The sequence below is a fragment of the Petaurus breviceps genome, unplaced genomic scaffold (assembly GCF_028583685.1).
Source record: "Petaurus breviceps papuanus isolate PSGF00001 unplaced genomic scaffold, PetGlider_PUasm1.0 207, whole genome shotgun sequence".
In the NCBI taxonomy this organism is placed as follows: Eukaryota; Metazoa; Chordata; class Mammalia; order Diprotodontia; family Petauridae; genus Petaurus; species Petaurus breviceps.
Window position 1 is genome coordinate 19,100,872 of NW_027185850.1, and position 23,143 is coordinate 19,124,014.

General features: G+C 42.5%; 1 protein-coding gene across 1 annotated transcript in view; it reads left to right on the forward strand.

Annotated features, from left to right (window-relative positions):
* The window catches only part of LOC138164937 (disabled homolog 1-like), a 483,687-nt gene that overhangs the window by 383,852 nt on the left and 76,692 nt on the right, over window positions 1-23,143 (forward strand). The window contains exons 5-7 of the mRNA XM_069092919.1: window positions 4,380-4,511; window positions 5,740-5,859; window positions 12,847-12,906. Coding sequence (XP_068949020.1) covers window positions 4,380-4,511; window positions 5,740-5,859; window positions 12,847-12,906 — 312 coding nt within the window. The remainder of the gene's footprint in view (window positions 1-4,379; window positions 4,512-5,739; window positions 5,860-12,846; window positions 12,907-23,143) is intronic.

Consider the following 23,143-nt stretch of genomic DNA (forward strand, 5'->3'; position numbering starts at 1 on the left):
AAACTCCACAAAACAGCGTCCTGTGGAGGAGTGGTCGGCAGGAGCTATTTCTGACTCATAGATGAAGCTCCAGAAGGGGACTCCGAGGGCTGATGGTCCGCTCTTATTTTACAGAATAGGGAGCTAAGGTCCAGGAAGTGCCTTGTCCGGATTTATGATGCGTTAATGATCAGAAGCAGATTTGGACCGAAGATGTCTGACTCCAGAATCAATGACGTTTGCACCACTTCATGCAAGGCAGTATAGAGCAGAATAGTGTCTGGAAGACTAGTGTCCATCCAAGACTGCATGCACATGCCTGCTGGTGCTGTCCAGCAGAGACTCTGCTACGGCCAGTGGGACAGGGTCCAGGAAAGGCTGACACATCCAGCTGATAGCTCGGCACAGTGTTATCCCCTGCACAGCACGCATCAGCTTCGCTGCAGAATCAGAGGTGTGGCATGTTTCCTACATGTCTGCTCTGGCCTGACCGTGTGTTTCCTACAAGTGCACCCCTCCACATACAGTTCCTGTATCTATTCTTCCTCCTATCCACGGCTAATGTGTGTATTTGGGCAAAGTACGCCCTAGTTTTATGGCTAGATACATTTTATTACCACTTTGTTTTTGCTGTGCTATTTGGCTAGATGCTTTTGCTTTGAAATAATTGGATCCTCTGACTATTAGAGGTAAATACATTAGAAGGGGCCTATGATTTAGAGTTTGGAGAGAATACAGACCCACAGAGTGCCACGATTCAAAAGGAGCCTTTTCTAAGGGATCGATCCCATGAATTGTGGCAATGGGAGGAAGACATAGGTGATATAGTAGGAGGAAGAAATGATTCTTATGTTATGAACAAGCTGCATCCTTGTATTTCAGGACAGTATTAGGTCCCTTCTGGTTCGTTATTTCTGTTCTGTCAGTCTGCCCCATAACCCGGTTCCTCTATGACAATGTTTGCTCCAGGGACAGAGTTCTTGAGTGGAGAAGTATGAGCAGATTGAGAAAAAGCATTGCCTCATGGAGAGAGTGCTAGACATGGAGTCAGGAAAACCTGGGTTCAAATCCATTTCACCCCCTAACACTAGCTCTTTTTGGAGAGGAGAAGGTAGGGCAATTGGACTTAAGTGACACAACCAAGGACACACGGCTTGTTTTGTGTTGTGTCTGAGGCTGGATTTGAACTCAGGTCCTTCTGACTCCAGGGCCAGTGCTCTATTCACTGCACCACCTAGCCATCCCAACTTAAACTTTTTTTTAAGGCTCAGTTTGCATCTGGTTAAATCTGATGACCTCTAGTGCCCCCTTCCAGTTCTAAATCTATGATATCCTATGATCTCTGTGTAAAAAAGCTTTTCCTGGCAGAGGTATTCAGTATGGATTAGATGGGTGAGGGAGATGGGTAGAGGTGGAATCCTTAGGACTTGTTATATGATTGGATGTGGCAGGTGAGAGAGAGAGGGAAGAGCCCAAGTGGGCTTCTGACTTTTCCCAGGGCCTTTCATGTCTTCTTGCTATGAATCATCTTGTCCATTTGAGTCAATTGTGAGGACTAATGGATGAGTGTTTGCAGGTATTTTGAGAGGCGGGGATGAAAAGCAGCTACCCTGCTGTTGCATTCACTGCATTCTAAGGCATTTGCAATCCCCACCATCTGCATTATGCTGGCATAATACAGAGTTGGCAAAGACAGTGATGGATCAACCCACAAAGAACCTTTTTCAAATGGATGAGACTCCTTAAGAAATATCCTCAATGCATCACAAAATTAACTCTGGGAGAGGGTAAGATTACAAATACATCTTTAAGCCCGGAAGGCACACAGAGATGTACTTTTCCAGGCAATATAAGGTATAGTTTAAAATGTTTTGATTTTAGAACACTTAATGAAGAAAAATTAAAATGTCTCCATCTGCTATCTTATACATTAGGTGTGATTTTCCCATCATGCAATAATCTCTGGATCTAATTCCACAAAGGAAGACTTCTAATCATGGCTTAATTTCCAAAGCACAATTTGACGATCAATAAGACAGTGTGAACTTCCATAGGATAGGGCCCTCCCTGAGATGATGTCTTTCTTAACAGCCAGTCAAAGGAGAACATTCAGGAAAGGCAAAGAAAGGAAGTGAGAAGCTGGACTCCACCCATTTCACTTCCCTGCCCTTTTCTGAATGAAGTTCACCTAAGCTCCTTCAACCACTACCTACCAGTTGTATGAATACATGCTGCATCTGTTTCACCTCATTAACACATTGACAAAAATCTGCCTTTGCTTTTTGGAGTCACTATCCTCCACATTCTAAAAGCCCCTTACAATTCACTGAAAGGCAGTTCTGTTTCATGAATAGAGAGCCCTACAGAGGGTCAGAAAGATCTGGATTCAGGTTCCGTTTCTGACACATACTGGCTGCGTGACCTTGAGCAATCAGTCAAACCACAGACATTTATTAAACGTCCTGAGCTATGTTCTGGGGATACAGCTACAAAGAATGAAACAATCCCTACTATGAACTTACATTCTAATGGGAGAGATAAATACATATAAAATATTAGCATCGATCTAAAATTAATAATTGCAAATAGATAAAAAGTAGTTAAATACAAGTTAGTTGACAAATCACTTAACCACTTTCTGCCTCAGTTTCCTCTTCTGTTAAATGAGAGAGTTGAATGCTATGGCCTCTAAGGATACTCATAGATAAAAAAAGAAATCTGTGATTTTATCTATTATATATATGGGACATGTGACCCTGAGCAATTCATCGAAGTGTTCCAATCACATCTCTGAAACCAGATATTGCAGAAAAGATGTGAATCTGTATTACTAGAGCAAGTTTCCTCACGGAGTTCCCTACCCTCATGACATCACAGAACCAAACAGACACAAGCAGAATTTCCTGAACAAACATTATCCTAGTAATACTGGGTCACATGGAAGGCCATCTGGGCAAAAGGAACAAAACAGAGGCACCTGGTTTTTGGCCAAGGGTGCGAGGTAAGAGCTTGCTCAGAATTGGAGATCATAGGATCTCTAGTTTTTAGGTGGAAGGAATCTCAGAGGTCACTAGTCTGACCCTGTCATTTTGTAAAACTCAAATATCAACTTTACCATAAGCCTTTCCTGATGCCCCATTCATTAGCACTCTCTCCCTCTTGAAAATACTATATTACTTTGTATCTACTTTGCATCTATTTCCTTATGCAGATGTTGTAGTCTCCTTGGTAAATTATAAACTTCTTAAGGACAAGGACATTTTTTTCTTCATATTCACTTCTTAAATGTTTGTTAATATGAATGCAATGGAAACAGCCATCAGAGGTTGAATAATTTGCATAAATAGTGGGCAGAAGAGTGGGAATTTGAATCCAACTCCTTTGACTCTGAATGAATTGTCCTTTTCAAAATATCTGGATGTTATTCAATGTACCTGGTTGTTTTCAGCAGTCTACAAATCAAATTAACAAGTACTAATTATTAAGTCCTAAATCTATGATCTTATGAGGTGACTGGGAAGTGGTAGGCTTGGCCTTAGAGCAGGCAAGGAAAAGTAAAAGGTCATCAAATCATGATCTAGGGTCACAAGAGTGAGACTTTTGGTCTCAGACTGAGGTGAAAAGCTGATCATCATCATCAAGGCAAGATAGCATCATGGGTAGAGAGATGCCCTTGGAGTTGGGAAGACCTGGAATGAAATCCTGCCTTTGGTAGACAATGACTGTGTGACTATGAGTAAGTAGTCATTTAACCTTTAAGAACCCTAAGATGGTTGGTTTAAAATGATTGGTTAGAGGTTTCAATCTGAAGTAGAGGAATGAATCTGCCCACTTGGAGGTGCCCGAACAGAAGAAATAATGCCTCCAGACTAAACCAATATAACCACCATAAAACATTAACTCAGGGGGCATCCAGGTAGCACAGCAAGAAAGAGCACCAGCCTGTGTCGGGATGACCTAGAGATCGAATCCTGGGCTCAGACACTTAGCACCCACCCAGAAACACCTGGCCGTGTAACCTTGAGCAAGTTACTTAACCCTGATTGCTTTAAAAAGAAAAATATTAACTCAGTAGAACTTTATCATTTACCAGTACTCTCCAAGATGCTGATATGTAACATCTGATTTTTTTTTTAAAGCAGGTCACTCAGCAATCAACAACATACATTTCAGAAGTGCTTACTCTGTGTCAGACACTATATTGAAAGTATTCAGAATATTCCCATTTCTCTCAACCTGATCAAAAGGTTAAGTCTACAGTATCATTTCAGAATTCCTCTAAGATTCTCTTCCTCCTGTCTAATCCCCAGAACTTTGCTGGACTCCTCAAGGCCCATTGCCACGGAAGTGCTATCAGATAGTCTGCTCTCTGAAAGAACCTTTCTCTCTGTCTCTTTTAGGCACTCCAGCATCACCATGCTGTGCACGAAATTTCCTACATTGCAAAGGATATCACAGACCACCGAGCCTTTGGATATGTCTGTGGGAAGGAAGGAAACCACAGATTCGTGGCCATCAAAACAGCCCAGGCAGTGAGTATCTTCAACTACCAGCAGCTACCTAAAAGCATCAATGCCTTGTCCTTTCACTTTGGGGTCAGCCGGATGCTGCGGAGTTAAGAAAGATGAAGTTGGAGTTGAGGGTCCTGAGTTTGAATCCTGGCTCTGCCACTTACTTCCTTCATGACGCTTGGGGAAGTCACAACCTCTCTGGGCCTCAGTTTCCTCCTATATAAAATAACAGGGTTGGGCTGACCTCTCTGTTTCAGTTCTCTAACCTCTGAATCCTATTTCAGTCCCTGATCCAGTCTTGCTTTGAATGGACATATTGTTGGGCTTGGTCAGTAGAGTGATCAGAGATCTGGAAGTAAAAGGGACTTTCGAGTTCATCTCATCCAGCCTTCTTGGTGTCCTGGTGAGGAAGTGGGAGTCTGGAGAGATTAAGTAACTTCCCCAAGGTCACACATGAAATAAGAGGCAGAGTCAGGGTTCAAACTGTCACCATGATACTTCAAATTAACCTTTCCTTTTTCCCTGCCCCATTGCCTCCCATGGCTGGGTATTTGCTTGAACCTCACAAATCGTTTAGTCCAATCCCTTAATTTGACAGAGCTAATGGTTTAATAAAGTGCCTCAGGTCACAGAGGTAGCAGAATTGGGATCTGAGCCCTGGTCTTTACCTCCACATCCAAAACTCTATCCTCTCCTCCATATGGGGTGTGTTACTGCCCTCCAACCCTCTGTCCTCCAGAGGCTCATCCCCACCAGTGCTAAACACTTCCCAAGAAGAAGCCATTCTCTTCCCACCTCCATGTTTTTCTCTATTCACTTCCCCTAATGACTAATTATGTTTCTTTCTAATTAAACTGGATGTACTCATTGTATACAAACAAATTTGCTTCTGTTCACAGTCTCCCACAAAAAAAGAAAAGCAAGAGAAAATAAATAATTCTTTTGCAAAGAGCCCATGCTCATTTCATTGTATTAAAAGGTACTACCAAATAAAAAGCAACACCTTTTATGTATATAATTATAATTATTATTAATTTGCAAATATAATTAGCCAGCAGAATGAACTTTCGCCCAGATGCAATTTGCTAAGCCAATATAAATAAGGTAGAATTAATTTAGGGTGAAGTGCTTTCAACTTAATAATAAAATGAGTTTCTGGAGGTTGGAGCCAGCAGGGAGAGAATTTGGTCACTGCCCAAAGGGGGCTATTCCATCCTTAACATGGGCCTTCTATTTTGTGTCTTTGCAGGCCGAACCTGTGATCCTCGACCTGCGTGATCTCTTTCAACTAATTTATGAATTGAAACAGAGAGAAGAACTGGAGAAGAAGGCACAGAAGGATAAACAGTGTGAGCAGGCAGTCTACCAGGTACATCTGCAAATTTGGCGTGGTGCCCACAAAAATAGAAGCTCTGAGTAAACAGATGTGAAGTTGTCAGTTAGTGCTTCCAGGGACTGATGAAAGCCTTGGTGTAAATAACCGAGGCAGAAGCAGGCTGTTGTAAGGGGGCTCTCCACAGCCTGCCATTCCCTTTCCTGTTGGTGATTAAGCTTTGAGATAAAGTCAAGAGACCAGTGAAATCTTCAGCCCAATTTCTACTATTAGTGAGAAAGAAATTCAATTGTCACAGCTGTCATCTGGAATGAAGTGGGGGTGGGGGTGGGGTGGGAGAAAGGAGTGGTAGGGAAGGTTCCAAGAGTTTAGACATTTTCCACACCTTTCCAGCTATTCCTTTGCAGAAATACCTCTCCTCCCAAAGGCTGGTTTCTTTGCAATCCTTTAATTTCTTGCTATGGTCTCACATCTCTTCTTTTTTCATCCTTTGCTTTTTGTCCTCCCTTCTCTGACTCTGCGGTAGACAATTTTGGAGGAGGATGTAGAAGATCCCGTGTACCAGGTAATTTTGGAAGCTTTGTGGGTTAACAAAGTCACCAGCAGTTAGACTAGACCAGAGTGATGCCATGTTTGTTATTTGTCAGAGGTCCAGAGGACCCCTGATTGGAAAGAATAGAGCTAGTCTAAAACACTTCAGAGAACTCAATAACCTGCCAATCTGGAAAAAGATGGCTATTAAAAATGAACATATCCAAGTATCAGCAATGTAGGACTGAATGTGAGAGATTTCCCTTTCTTCTCCCCACCCCCTTATTGCTGTTAAAGTCTGTACCAGGAGCTGAATATTTTTAAGAGTGGGGTGAACATTCCTTGTTTATTAGAAGAATAGTGCAGGTGATTTCCTGAGGCAAGGATTGGCCAATGGCTCGCATAAACCACAAAGGGTGGGATTGTTCAAATGGGGAATGGACAGTCACCTGTTTCCCAATAGATGATTTCACTGAGCTTGGTTTCTTTGGAGTCATTGGTTAGGTAGCTTCATACCATAAGGGCATAAAAGCTCATAGGAACAGAGAAAACAATAGTGACATTGAGGTGGATGAGTTCTCCTCTCCTGCATCCAAGTATAAAATTGATTTGTATTCTATACAAGACACATGGATTTGATCGTTTTTTTTAATTACTCAAAATTTGTAGATCTTAGAGTTTAACAGTGATATGTCCAGCTCAATTCCCCACCTCCAACCTGTAATTCATGCTAAAGACAACTGGGGACTTATAGATTAAAGAGAAGTCTTTTTAAAAATTTATTTTGTTTGTAATTAATGGAATAAAACAATCATTTCCATAACATAGTATAATGAAAAAAGATGATTGCCCAGGAAACTGCAAATCTACTAAGCACAACTCACTCTCCCTTTTACATATACAACAAATTTATCATGGCAATTCCCTTTTTTTTCCTTTTTTACTTCCCCCCGCCCAGCCCTAGAGATGGTGATCATTAGACGTAATATGTGTACACTCACATGCATATACATATAATACATATATACATGAAATTATTCTATATATCTATTTTTCAATTCATTCTATGAATGCAGATAGCACCTTTCCTCATATTTTTCTTTATAGTTAATTTGAGCAATCATTTTTTAAAAATCTATATGATAAACTGAGAATCTAAAATTGATGGACAGCTGTTTCATTGGTTGATAAAAAGGTTTTATTTTTTTCTCATAAAACATTTGTGTTTTCCAAACCCGAAATAACAACCACAAAAGCTGTTAGTGTTAGGTTTATACCTATAAATCTATTTTTGTTTTTCTTTCAAAGAGATTACTCTTTGACGAAGCGGGCTATTTTCATGGGTACCCTATTGCCAGATAATGTTATATTTTCAATTTGGAAGAAGTAAGAAAGTGACATTCAGAGGACTGAAGTCACTTCAAGTTTCTCTGTGCTTCCTTATTGTTCCAGAAGCTTATATCAGAAATAGTAATAAAGCTGGAGGGGCAGGGAGGACTTTTCTCTTCCCTGGGTTAAATAAGAATGTAATCGTGCCACCAAAGTGCATACACTTGCCAGGTGGTGACGTAATGTCCCTGTTCAGAGTCCAAGAATAAAAACACTAGTGAGTGGACCAGATTGAGTCTCAGGTGAGAAGGCTGCAGGGGATGGATTCTCCTCATTTCAAGGGCTACCAGGTCTTTACAACTGCTTTTGTTTCAGAAACAATCTGACCATTGTTAGCTGTTCATTGATTGTGCTTCTCCCTGGACCACCTGGTCTCTGTTAAGCCTTTGCTCTGTATCTATATCTTTAATGCTTGCCTGATTGATCTCCTGTTCCAAATGGTCTTTTTCTCCCTTTCTTTTCCATCTCTGACCTTTCTTCTTTGGATGACGATCCAATAGTACATTGTGTTTGAGGCTGGACATGAGCCAATTCGTGAGCCTGAAACGGAAGAGAACATTTATCAGGTATCCAACTACTTGCTGTCTCGCTTACCACTGTTGCAGAGCCCAGACTTCAAGAACATAGACCCCCACCAACTGGGGAGGGGTACCTCTCTTTCCACAAGACCCAGACACTGAAGGATGTGCCCCTTTAGTATTTCTGATGCATGATTTAATTATATAAGAGTGAGTTTGGGGATTTGCTAATGTTTCATCTGACATGGTACCCTAGAGTCATGGCCAGAGCACCAGACCCTGATTCAGGGGGGATATGGATGGATTCAAGGCTATAGTTTGTCATTCACTCACTTGGATAGGTTGCTTAACTTCTGCTATTTAGAATAGAATTTATCTTAGACCCTTTTAATTCATTTAGTCTAAGGTCTTTGCCAACTCTGGCATTGGTCATTTGATGGTATAACAGTCTACGTTCCAAGGTGTTCCAAGGTCCCTCACAACTCCAACATTTTTTATTCTATGTTCTAACATTTTGTATTCTAAGATTCCTTCCAGTTCTAACTGTCTATAATCTAAGGACCTTTACTAGCTTTGTGACCCTGGGCAAGTCACTTCCATTTCCCTATCTGTAAAAAGAGAATTATAATATCCCTACTTCTCAGGGTTGATGTGGGGATCAAATGAGACAGCGCATTGAAAGCATTCTACAAACCTTACAGCAGTGTACAAATACTTGCTAGGGGGTGTCACTTTCATCAATGCTGCCACCACCACCGCCATCATCATATTCAAGGCCCATTCCAGCTTCAGCATTCTGTCGTTTAACAGTCTGTGTTCTAGGATTGCATTCATATATGTGTGTCCCACTTTAAACAGGTTTTCCAGGGGCAGATATTGAGGTCCACGCCTGCAGTCAGGAGGACGTCATTTCAAACCATCGTTGTGTGCCTGTGTTACTATGTGCCCTTGGGCACGTTATTTAACTGTTCTGGGCTTCCCTTTCCTTTTTAAGTTAAATGTATTTATTTACTTTTAGTTTACAACATTCAATTCCACAATCCCTTGAGTTCCAAATTTTCTTCCCTTCCCTCTCCTCTCCCCTCCCCCCTCATGGTGGCATGCAATCTGATATAGGTTCTACAAATACCTTCACATTAAACAGTAGTCAAGTTGTAAAGAATTATAACCAATGGAGTAAATAACAAGAAAGAAGGAACAAAACAAGAGGGAGAGCAAGTTGTTTGTTTCAGTCTGCATTCAGACTCTGTAGTTCTTTCTCTGGATATGGCTAGCCCTTTCTATCATGAGTCTTTTGGAGCTGTCTTACAGTGTTGCATTGCTGAAATGTAGGCTTCCCTTTCTTTACTTATAACATGCAAAGGTTGGACTAGATGGCCCCTGATGTCCCTTCTAGCCCTATTTCTGAGACCCTGGGACATAGGAAATCCCTATAGAAACATCCCAATGGTCATACCACTGGGGCTCCACCTGACAATGAGAATGCACCTCAATGTTCCTTTGCAAAATACAGTGATTCTAGTTCATTAAAGCAAAAACTTCAGTTTCTAGAGCACACAGTTGACGTACACCTCTTCAGCCTGGGTGTGTCCCATAAAGCTAGGTCTGCTTGAAATCTGGGAGTTTTAGTAAGAGCTACTTAGAGTAAAAATTTAAAGGGGCCTCTATCAGCTTGGGATTTAAGCAGGAGGTTTACACCCTAATTCTGAAGCCTGAGCAGCTGAGAAAAATGTATATGAATATGGTGTATTTTCAGTAACTAACAAATGATTTGCTTCCTCCATCCTATTAGTAAGAGACACAGAGCTGAGGACGCAGATGTGTGAGTCTAATCTTGGTTCAGTCCCTGACAGTTTGGCATCAGGCAGGTCCCTGATGGGAAAAAGAACATGGCTTAGCTTCAGTCTGCCTTCAGAGAGGCAGTTTAATGTAGTGAAGAGACAGGGAGAGTCAGAGCCAAGAAAACCTGGGTTCAAATCCTGATTCTGACGCATAATGGCTGAGTGACCCTAGGCAAGTCATTTGAATTCTCAATACTCTGGGGCAGAAGTGTCAAATGTATGACCCAAAGGCAATGTTCCCAAGCATGATGCAAACCAGATTAAATTACAGTTAGGAAATCTCTAACAAAATAAATAAAAATAGGTAAATGCAACTAGTGTTATCTTTTAAAATTGTCAATATGTAGCCTATAGAGATTCTTACATGTAGATTAGTGCCTCACATTTCTATTTGACTCTGATATCAGTGCTCTGGGTGACCATCCAAGAACAGGGTGCGGAGAAGGTATCTGCCTACATTGCTAGGGGCCTTTGTTCACCTGGGAGTCCCCTGGCCCAAACACATCCCAAGGCCCTAACCCATTCTCACTGCAGTCTAGTGTCTCTATCAGTTCTCCTCAAAAAAGATTCATGCCACCTGGAGTTAGAACCCGGAACCCTGAAAGAAGGAGTCCCATGCTCTATTGACCAAACTAGTGGGGATATAGAGATGGTTGAATGACATGGCGGCCAAAGTCCCTTCTAATCCTCAACTACAAAATCAATGATTCTGACCCAAGATAGAGCCCTAAGGTGCCTTGGAGGCCACCAAGTCCAGACCCCTCGTTTTTCAGATAAGGAACTCAGGCCCAGAGGAATGGAGTGATTTGCCTAGGGCTCCCTAAACATTTAGTAACAGGGGCAAGATCTGAACCCAGATCCTCTGTCTCCAAAACCAAAACTCTTTCCATTGGACTGTTTTGCCACTTAAGGTGGGTAGTGAATATATATACACGTTTATGGATAAGGAAATGGAGGATTAGCCAGGTAGCAAACCAGCAGTTCTGGCTTATTCATATTTGCACTGTGCTTAATTACCTGCTAATCCTAAAGTGTCTTTCTGATGAGGCCCAGGACACCAGAGCTTTCTCACTGGGCCAATAGAGCTGCAGCTTAAGGGTGAGGGAGGTGGAAACAATAGTCCCTGAATTGTTCTGCAGTGCATAGGTATGTTATATCCCTTGTGTCATCTGGCCCTTAAAAGTCATTTGTGAGGTAGGCAGTGATGTGGTGTAGACAGGAAGAAACTGAGGCTTATGCCAGTCAAGGGGCATGGCCAAGGTCATAGGCATCTAGGCAGTGCCAGAGCCAGAGACCAGAGACCCAGTGTTTCTTATTACAAATGCAGAACTTTCCTCACTGTCCTGCAGAGTGTGTGTGTGTGTGTGTTGGGGAGGGGGCGGGGAAGAGAGAGAGAGAGAGAGAAGGGAGGGAAGAAGAGAGTAAAGGAGGAAGGGAGAGGGAAGGAGTGATATGTATATGTGTGTGTTTGTATTTATTAAGATTATATTTATTCTGCTTTTATATATTTATTTTTCCCCCACCATTAGCACATAAGTACTTTAAGAATAGCGTGTGATGAATGAAAAATCCTGAGACAGCATTTCTGGGTAATTAATAATCAGTTTACTAATTGGGCAAGCTAATAATAAATTGATGATCGGTGGTTCCTCTCAATAACCAAGATCAGGCCATAAAGATGCTGGAAGCCTTAATCTACTGACACAGATGCCTAGAATCTTGACGTGGGAAAGGCCCTTACGTGTCATCTGGGCCCGACATATGTTTTATATAGAAGTCCCTTCTGATATGGCCCTAACAGGTTGACCCGCTGGAAGAGTTCCCATTTGTACCAGGGTTTGGGGTATTCACTTGGTTTTGTCTAAACCCTCACATCTCTTCCCATCCTTGATAAGTTAAGGGTCTTTTCTCTGAATGACTTTGGGTAAATCACTACACCTTCTGGGTGTAGTTCCGGAACACTTTTGAAGCAATTTCCATTTGTTCTGCTGACTCTCCTTCTCTGCTCCATTGACTCCTGGAAAAGTGCAGGACCCTAAAAGAACTAGTCTGGAGAACTGGAGAGGGCATTGGACTTGGAGTTAGAAAGACATGGGTTCAAACTCCAGTTCTTACGGGAGTAGGTGGACTCAGTGGCCACTAAAGTCCCTTTCAGCTCAAACTCTCTGACGCCTTCCTTGGGTCATCATCACCACCACCACCATTGTCATCATTATAATCATTACTAATATCTACACTGTATAGATGTTTGAGGCTTGCAAAGGAGATAAATAAGGCATTGTACTTGGTCCTTTTAACAACTCTGTGGCAATCCCCATTTTACAGGTGAGGAAACTAAGGGAAAGAGATGTTAAGTGACTTGCCAGAGTAATAAATTTCATTAGTATCTGAGGCCAAATTTGAACTCAGGTCTCCCTGACTCCAAGTCCAATATTCTATCCACTATACCACTCAGCACACATTTAGAGCTTGGCACAATGCTGGACACATAGTAGGTATTTAATAAATGTTCATTGACTGATCAGCCACTCATCCATGTTCTCTTGGGGAAAACCAGCAACCTCTCACTGCAAGATATCTGTTGTTTCTTCTTTGTCGTAGCAAAGCACTGAACCTTCACTTGGGTGTCTGGAAATAATTATTGTTGATATTTTTATAGCTCTCATTTACATAGCACTTTTAAGTTGTACAAGATGCTTTTTGAGAAGTGTGTCCTAACTGCATTTCCTTTGGTTCTTCATCAGGTTCCTACCAGCCAAAAGAAGGAGGGAGTTTATGATGTGCCAAAAAGTCAGCCTGTGAGCGTAAGTATCCAATGATCTCTTCCCATTTCTGGGCACAGCATGTTTCTAGAGCGTTTTGGGTGGCAGGATCTTTGGCCAAGAAGCTTGAATCCCACAGGGTGGTATTTGACAGGTCCCTACAGCTTGATAATAAGGTAACCAAGGCCCAGATCTTCCCAGGAGACGTAGATTGGTCCTCATTTAGAAGGGAAAGATTCACAGCTCTAGGAAACTTCCTGTTACTTAATGAGATAACACACCCAAATTGTGAAGTCTTAACTTAACTGAAGTCTTAAACTTAACTTAAGTCTTGAACTTAACTTAACTGAAGTCTTAAATCTTAACTGCCTAAAAAAGGTCAGCACTCAGATGGAAGTAGGTTAAGGCACATATCCACGTGGTTTTCCATGCCCTGAAGTTTTAGTGATGTGTTATGTCATTCACTCAGATATTGTAATAAGCCCTGGTTTCACTGTTGGGGGGACAGAGCAACTTCACATGCTAATACAAATCTAGGTCTCTTAAGTTCATATGGGGTGGTGTGACTCATAAAAAAGTCTAGTCTCCCACACCAAAAAGATTATCACCTACTGACCAGCCTTTTGGCAATAGGCCTCTCCAGACTTCTCTACTGGCATTGACAAGGCGTTTTCAGTTGGTAGATTGGTAGAACCTGGCACTGAAGTCAAAGAACTTTTGTTCCACTCCCATCTTGAATACTTATACCATATGTGGCTTTGTCCAATTCATTTCACACACATGGACCTCGGTTTCCTCATCTGAAAAAAGATGGTATTGATCTAGAAGGCCTTGCAGGTCTCTTCCAGCCTTTATTATGACCTACTGGAACATAGATCCCTAAGTCAGTCTTCAGGACCGTGGGGTCATCTTACTGTGCTGTAAGATGGAGAGCAGGACTGTTGCAGAGGTCACCTGTAGCCTACAGTGATCACTGTCTTTTTATACACACATCCACTCTTTTATTCCTAACCTTTAAAGGAAGAGGAAGGAGGCAGTGACAAAATGACTGTATCAACTTGGGCTTAGATAAGCTCTAATGTTTCATCCTACCCAATATAAGAATCTAGGGTTCTGGGACAAGCCACCTTCCAGAGCTTTAAAATTCTACATCTATAGGTATATGTATGTGTATGTGTATACGTATATGTATGTATAGACACATGTATGCATATGTGTATACCTGCACATACACACATGTATGTATTGTATCTCTGTGTGTGTGTATATATATATGTATATATAATATCATATTGCTCTGAAGAGAATCTTTTTCTCCTTACTCCCTCACTGAAGAATTAATTAGACACTTAACAGTAAAAGGAAAGACTTTCTTTCCTGTCATTATCAGCTTCAGTTTATAGGAGAGAGCAATGTATGGAAACATCAGCAGAGTATTATTGTGTTGAATAGCATTCAGAGAGATCCTGGAATAGTGGATTGTATCCCAGGATTGGAATCAAGAAAGATTTGTGTTCAAGTCTTATTTTTGGCAAATGCAAACTCTGTGACCCTGGGAAAGTCACTCCGTTTCTCAAAAATCCCAGGAAGATCTCTTTTAAAGAGCTGCCAATTCCATCCCTAGGGTATTTCTACAACAGGTGGCCCACAGTCCAAACAAAATCACAGATCTGGATGGAAAAAAAGAATTAGCATCGATCTCTAAATCATGTTAACATTGTGTGAATGGGTTTGCTGACATGTACACATAATTTGGAGTGAAGGCACCCAGAATGACTGTAATCTCGACTCCAAGACCAACTCCATGCTTTTTAGTTGTGTATGAATAGAAAAAGAATCATGATGTGGAAAACTTCTCTGGCTACCTTTAGATTCAGGAAAGGATCCTTCATATCCAACCTGCCACTTCCTTCATTCATTCATTCCACAGAACTCATCGTAAGTCACCCCCCAAAACATGCCCCTATCTAGTGTTGGGACCACTGTCACTTAACAAAACAGGGGAATAACTGGCTCCTTCCTTCCACCACTCAGAAAGCAAAGATCATCCACCCAAATATACCTGTATCATGAATGATGCATACCAGTTTTCCTTCTTTCTTTCTTTCTTCCTTCCTTTCTTCTTTTCTTCCTTCTTGTCTTTTTTTCATTCAACAGCTAGAATTAGAAGACCCAAGTTCAACTGACTGCAGCGCTTGTTAGCTGTAATGCCTTGAGAAAAAAATTACTTAAAACTCTCACTGCTTTACACATAGAAGGACTTAATAAATGTGACTTGGATGGAACTGCCTCAGTTTCTTCATCTGTAAAATGGAAATTATAATACTAAAAGCACTCATAGTTTCAGGATATGCAATCTTATAGTTAAATGGATTTGGAATGGCCCAGATTGAATGTCTTTTTGGAAGATGCCCCACCCCCTAGGAACCTGTGCTTGGTTCAGTGCTATTTAAACACATCTGTCATTGGTTTGGATAAAGGCATAGAAAGAGTTCTAGTTGAATCTATAGGTAAGATAAACCTGGTTGGGGTAGACGTGATGTATGATTGAATCGGGATCCAAAAAGAATTCTTTTTGCAAGAAAGGGAAGAAAATTGATACGGACCAAATAACCAGAAAAACAATAGGGATAAATGTAAGGTCTTATACTTTTTTTAAGAACTAGAGGTCAGAAGCACAGAATAAGGTTGCTGTAGCCAGTCAGGAATTTAGCTGAAAAAGATCCAGGGCTTTTAGTGGCCTTATGTACAATGGCAGCCACAAGGCTCTAGGCATCTGAGGCTGCATTAAGTGAGACTCAGCTTCTGGGAACAAGGGACTGATAGTCCTTCTGGACTCCATACATGGTCAGATCACTTCTGTAGGATCGGTTTCAGTTCTGGACACCACAGTTTAAGAAGGACATTGATAAACCAGAGAGCTGCCTCCAAAGGAGGCAAGTAGAATGTTAAAGATTCTTGAGTCTGTGTCATGAGAATCACCTGACAGAACTAGGCATGATGGGCCTGGAGAAGATATGATAGCTATCTTTAAGTACTGGAATATGTGTCATGCAAAACTGAGCTCAGGATTATTCTGTGTGGACCTGGAGGACTGGACCAGAAGCAATCGGTAGAGGTTGAAGGAGGACATTTGGGGCTAAAAATTAGGAAGAACTTCCTAGCAATTAGAGGTGTCTCAAAGTGGAATGGCTTGCCTCAGGAGCCAGTGGGCCCCCTCCCCGGATGTCTTCAAGAAGACATCAGATGGCCCATGGTCATGTAGGTTCTGATGTGGATCGAGGTTGGAGGAGGTGGTCCTGACTTCCCATCCATGTCTCAATTGCTGTGATTCCGTCAGTCTGGCTGTGCAGAGTTGTTACTGAGAAAGCAATCTGTAAGATATAAAGTACTATGTGCCTATATGTTTATTGTTGTTAGACAGCCCTAGACTCCTCTTATCATAATATTAATATATATAATTATTCATCTTATTAACAATAAGCATTTACTATTGTAACTCACTGTGTGAGTCAGGAAAGGAGACAGTCTTTGATGGAGTTGTGACTCTATAAGACACACAGGATTAAAATGTGTACCCTCCAAAGGCAAACAGAAAATCACAGACAATCGGTAATGACTGACTAATGTTCTCCTGCTCCTGGGGAAAAAAAAACAACAAAAAACCAGAGTTTCTGTCCTCACTAGCGATCCATTTAATCAAGTCCCTTTGTCATTGAGACACTTGTCTGCATTTTTCTATTCGATTTTTTGCAGCTCCTATTATACAAACCTCCACAATTCAATTTGGCTCCAAATTGCCCAGCTTACCACTAACTGATTTAGATACGCAGGGAGCCTTTGGCATTAACAGCCTCAATGGCTACTGGGGATATTTATTAAGGACTGTGCCCCTCAGGCTTGGTGGTGCTCTCTGGGAATGTAAATTCCATGTGTGTCTCTTTTCTGAATTTACCAGGTCTGAATAGTCTGGTTTAATCAGGGGTGGGGAACCTGCTGCCTCATGGCTACATGTGGCCTTCTAGGTCCTCAAGTGCAGCCCTTTGACTGAATCCAAAAGTCACAGAACAAATCCCCTTCATAAAAGGATTTGTTCTATAAACCTTGGACTCAGTCAAAAGGCCGCACCCAAGATGACCTGTGGTCTTGAGGCCACAGGTTCCCCACCCATAGAAGATGTTTCTAAAATGAAGTTTCTCATGTCAGTGATTGGTAGTGTGGCCCAAGTTGGTGTGGAATCCTGGTTAGCCGCTCACCTTAGAGTTAGAAAGACACAGGTTCCAGTCCTGCCTCTAACACTCACTGGATGCATGATTGTCACTGAGCCTCAGTATCCTTAACTCCAAAACAGAGATAATAGTATTTGGAGTGTCTACGTCACAGGGATCTTAGTATAATCAAGTTAAATTCTATGAGTGTATGTGTATGTGTGACTATGAGTACACACACACACATACACATAAATATACATACATAGAGAAATATATATAGAGAAAGATATAGATATAACTTGACAAATGTTCGAGCACTGTGGAAATGACAGTGATTATTGCCAAAAGCAGATGGAAGCACATTTTGAAGAACGTCTTCCGTGTCCAACTCCCATCTCCCTTGCTTCTCCTGAAGGAGACAGAACAATGTGGAACAGGTGCAGGGACCCTGACTCAAGATCAGAAGGCCCTGGGTTCAGATCCCACGTCTGATACTTCCTACCTCTGTGATACCGAGTAAGTCACTTTAAATGGGTCTCACATTCATCATTTGGAAAATAAGAGGGTGAACCTGATGCCCTCTGAATTCCTGCCTGCTTCAAGGTCTGCAGTCTTCTTCCCCCTGCTAGATTTTTGTTTCTAAAAAAAGATACTCTTTATTATTTAAAATAAGTTTTATTCACAGTTTTTGTTTTCATATCATAGATTTTTCTGATTCTCCTCCTCTCTACCTCGCTGCACACCTGATGCCTCCCTTATATCAAAGAAAAACAATTAAGCCCAAATGCTAGACAATGGCCTCTGACATAGGCAACATCTAACAATTGCTCCTTCACCCCTGTCCAGTTCATTTGTAAAATCTCTTGCCCTGACATCTGCATCTGCTTGCTCTCCTGCTCCAGCTAGGGCTGCTCACATCTGGAAGGGCAAGCAGATGGGGCCAGCTTCATCCCTGCAGCTTCTGGGTCACGTTGAGGGCAGCCGTTAAACAACAGGGCCTTAACCTGCAGCTGTGGTTCTCACGGTGTGATCTGGGGAGCTTTGCAGATTCCCATAACCCTTCCAGAGTGTCTATGAGGTCAAAATTCTTTTCATGCTAATACTAAGACATTTTCATTCCTAACAGTTTAACTATTAATAGACAATCCATGTAAACAAAAGCTCATGGCGGGGTAGAGGGGTGTCTTCAATAGTTTTTAAGAGTATAAAGGGGTCCTGAGACCCAAAGGTCATAATCAGCAGCATCATCCCACCAAGGGGTTCTTCATCTCCTCCCCTCTCTTTTGGCTTCCTCCTCTGACTCCAAAAGGTTTACAGATTCAATCCTTTCTCTATATCTAGCTTGTTATTAGTGGTTGTGGGTCCTCTTCCCCCTGTGTTCACTGGGAGACAGGGCCTGGGTTTATCTACAGGACTGTAATAACAATTAGGGGGTAGCTCAACACTTGGTAAGATCTGCCATCACATCAGTGTGAGAACTTGTCCTGGAACCATCTCTAAGCTGGAAAGAACCTCAGTGGCTTCTTAATCCATATCATTCCTGGGCAAGAATTCCCTTCTTCTGTGATATCCCCGACCCAACAAGGAGCCGTTGAGCATTTGCTTGAAGACTTCAAGGGAAGAGGGTCCTTGTTCATTCTCTTATCTGCTCCGACCCATGTTAAAGCATGGTAAATGATCATTGTGTGACTGGAGATCTGCTCTGTGCAAATACTTCCAGTGCCTTCCTGTTGTCTGCCAAATAAAGTTCAGACTCTTCTTTTGGACATTCGAGGGTCTTGACAATCCACCTTCCCTGACCCCAGCGTCATCTCTGTCATGTGACTAATTTCCATGCTACAGCAAAGGGAGATTCTTCTGTTCCCCCAACCAAGTAAGGATCATAGAGCAAGGAAGTCTATCCATAGACTTAGAGACAGGAGGAGCCTTAGAAAACATGGCCTCATTTTATAGATAAGGAAACTGAGTCCAAGAAGTCTAAATGACTTCTCCAGTGTAAGTGACAGAGCCTGTAGTCAACCCAAGTTCTCTGATTATGAAAGGAGCTCTTCTTCTTTGGGATGCCATCCTGTGCTGCTTCAGCATAAGAGAACAAACTCACGCATACGCCTAAGCTATTTCCCAAGCCTGGAATGGGTGAACAAATGGATGAATGAGTGAGTGAGTGAATGAATGAATTTTTAAGAGCTTACCGTGTGCCAAGTGCTATGCTAAATCTAGGCATACAAATAGAAGAAGCAAGGCAGTCCCTACTCAGCGGAGCGTGCATCCTAATTGGGGGAGACACACATATGGGAGGGTTGAGTTGCAGGACAAATGGAATGTCCTCCCTTCCCCCTCTATGCCGGTAAAATTGCTACCTACCCAACGTTTAAAGTCCAGAAGAAATAGCACCTGTTCTATGAGACCTTCCCTTTGTAGGTCTCTTCACATCTCTGTAGGAGTTTAGACTGGCTGCTGGTTTGGGGCCCAGTGAGATCTGGCCTCAAGTCCTTACTCACACACTTACTAGCTATGCAGCTTTGGGCACGTTCCCGCTCCTATCTGGCCTCAGTTTCTTTATCTGTTAAATGAGTAAGTTGTACTCACTGGCCCCAAAGTTCCTTTTAGCTTCAGAACTAGGCTCTAATGACACTTTAAATCGGGTCATCATCCCTATAGCTACCATTTATGGAGTGTGTAAGGTTTGTGCATTGCTTTGTACAAAGTAGTCGCCTAATAAATGTTTGTTGGGGACTATTAAATTCCCATCTGCTTGTCTGGCCATCTGACTCCCCATCATACTGCAGTTCACCAACACTGTGGGCCTTATCAGGCACCCCCTCCTGGGCCTTCTGGCCAGGCCCAGTGTAGCAGATCCCACAGATCATTCCACACCTGGGGAGGTGGGAGGAAAAGAGGAGTTTAAATACACATCCCCTGGTTGATAGCATTCCCAGTTGGACAGCTAACTTTCCCTCTAAACTGGCTTTGGTATACATTTCCTTTGGGAGGAGAAACTGGTATGAGTTATAGAGAGCTCGAATTTGAATGACTGAAGGAATATCTCCTTGTCTGAGAACTATCCAGAAGTGATTCTGGTGGTAGTATGTTCCCTCTCAGTATATCATCAAGCATTTATTAGGCACCTGTGGTATACCAGTCATTGTACGAGCCAATGCTGACACCAAGACAAGATGGCGAGTTGGCTGTAGCCAAGAGAGACAAAATGTGTGTATATAGAGGTACAAGATTATTAGATGAGGTTGTGCAGAGGGAATCCATTTATAGGTACAACTTGTGATGGCCTCTGAAGGCTGCTTCAGTGCAAAGATTCTGTGATGAATTAAAGGACATTCCGAGGAGGTGGGTCAGGAAGGTGAAAGGCCTGGGGATGCTGCTGGGCTGAGGACCAGTACAAAGGAGCTAAGGCAGTTTAGCCTGGAGAAGAGGATACACAAGATCAGGCTTAAGGTGGCTGAAGATCTTCCCCATTGAAGAGAAATAAGGGTGATTCTGCTTGGCCCCAGAGAGAGAAATTAGAAAACGACAGGGCTGGAACGTGTGATCAGAAAGGCCTCTGCCAGGGAAGACAACTGCAGAGAGGCAGATTTTGGTTCAGTGGAAGGGAAAATGTTATACTTGAAGCTGTCCCTGAAATAGAATGGATTTCCTCAACAGCCAGTTGGTTCCCCATCCCATAGGACCATGAAGCAGACATTCAATGTCCACTAGTCAGGGATAATGTAGGTAGGATTTCTGCTCAGATGGACACTGGAGTCTTTGACTTCTGAGAGCTGTTCAAGCCCCGAGGATCTGGGATGTGCGGCTGACCTGTGTCCTATGGCGCAGCCTATTTCCAGTCTATGTCTGCTTGGCTTAGGGTTTTTCCCCAATGGCATGGACCACCTATTGAGGTTTCTGTAGAGTAGATTTACACATCAGATTGGACTGGTCAGGCGTGGGTGGTTCAGACAAAGTGAGCCACTACTCTTCTGTGGCAGAATTGGGCCTCCTGACCCCTGTTTCTTCCCCTACCTAACACTGCCCTGTATGTCCTAAGATTTTCTGAATTATCACTTAGGTAATTAAAGAATCCTTTTTTTTTACATATAACCCTCTTATGTCTTGGGTTTGGTAGCCCATGTATGGGCACCAACCTTTTGCATAGTACCGGGCACATAATAGGTGTTTAATAAAACTAGGCACATAGGTGCTGGGTCTCAGTGAAATCTTAAAAGTGCACTTAGGTTTTGGGGGCATCCTGTAGTTAGCTAAAAATAGGCAATGTAGTGTAGTGGGCAGAGCTAGAGGGACTTGGGTTCATGCCCTACCCCTGATGGATTCTGGCTGTACAGCTAAGAGCAAGGTGCTTCTCTCTAAGAGATAAGCTGCTGGTCTGCTCTGTGGGCTGGCAATTGGAGCCCACCATCTCTCCACTGATCTGGTGGAACAATATTCAGAAAACTCAGGCAGCTGCTACATCAGTATCACCATCATTGCTTCTCATTTATATAGTGAAGCTTCATAAACATCTGATTCATCCTCACAGCTACCCTGGGAAATGGATGATTTTATTTTTCCCATTTTATAGATGAGGAAACATAGGCCTAAGAAATGATGCACCCAGTGTTACATAAGTGTCTGAGGCAGGACGCAAACTTAGGTCTCCTGACTGTTTCCAAAACTCTACTCCTGTGCCACTCAGCTGCCCCCATGTCCCCATCCCTATCTCTGAGGTAGAAGGGAGGCCAGTGGTCATTCCATACCACTTATACCAGGTTCTGACTCATCTCAAAGTTAATAGTTCTATGGCTGGAGGGAGTTTCAGAGGCTATCTAGTCCATCTTCTTTGTTCTACAACTGAGACCTAAAGAAATAAAGTGACTTATTCAGTTGCATGAATAGAGTAAGGGACTGAGTCTGGATTTGAACTCGTCTATTGACTTAAGAACTATTTCCTTTTCTGCTAGTCCAGGCTGCCTCTCCAACCCCCTTATTTGATAGAGGAATATAGTGACAGCCAAGGAGGTAAAGTCGCTTGTGCCAGGTCAAATAGGTAGTAAACAAAAGAGGTGAGATTGGAACCCTTATAGTCACAGGGCCAGTGCTCCTTCCTTTATACTTCCTCCCATAAGGAGTCTGCTTGGCTTCTGTGCATCTCCTGCCATCCTCCCTGAGTTAAGTAGCAGACACTTCACAGAATCATGGGTCATCTGAGCTGGAGGAGGCCTCAGTGATCATGCCATTCAGAGCTCCTCTTACTATTTAGATATAGAGAACTTGGAAGGCTGAGAAGGGAAGTAATTGTCTGAAGAGCTCACCAATAAGTGACTCCGTTAGGATTTGAACCCAGATCTCCCAGCTCTGAATCTGAGACCCTTCTCTAATGCACCATGGAACTCCCCCCCCCCCCCACAACATGGCTCCAAAGAACAGAACCTTCTTTTCCCCATCACTTGCATCACCAAGTAGACAGCTGGCTTTCAAAGGAAACATCTGTGCCCACTCTTGCCTCTCATGAGAATCTGCAGCATCCAGTAAGGCTGAAACATTGTGCCCACGTGGCAGGATTTTGTTCTGTCACCAAAGGTCAAGCTTCTCCTTGCCCAGTCCCCAGGAGAGTATTTGGAGTCTCCAGATTGTTCACCGCAGAGATGCCTCTGAAGTATGGAAATGAGATGCATATTTTATTGAGAGAAGGAATCCAATTGTTCTCTCGGTGATAGAGCCCCTGGGGCTGGCCCTGTCATGCTCAAGGTCCAAGAGGAAAGGGGTGGCCACCTTCATGGCCATTCAGTCCCAAGAGCCACCAAGCCTGGAGGGGCCGGCCTTGGGGGTGATTTGGTCATAGCCTCTGATGACCTTGACCCTTTCAGCTTAAAAAGTCTAAGAATATGGTGAAATCAAGTCCTGTTATTGCCCTCTGAGTAATTCATATATTTAGCCTTAGTATTTCCAAAGCACTTCCTAATCATAGGTATCGTGAAAGGAACTGTTACAGCTTTACAAATAAAGAAAAGTTAATTTTTTCCCTAACAATAATAAGGAAAAAATCCCTATCTACCCTTTCACCCACCCACCCCTTT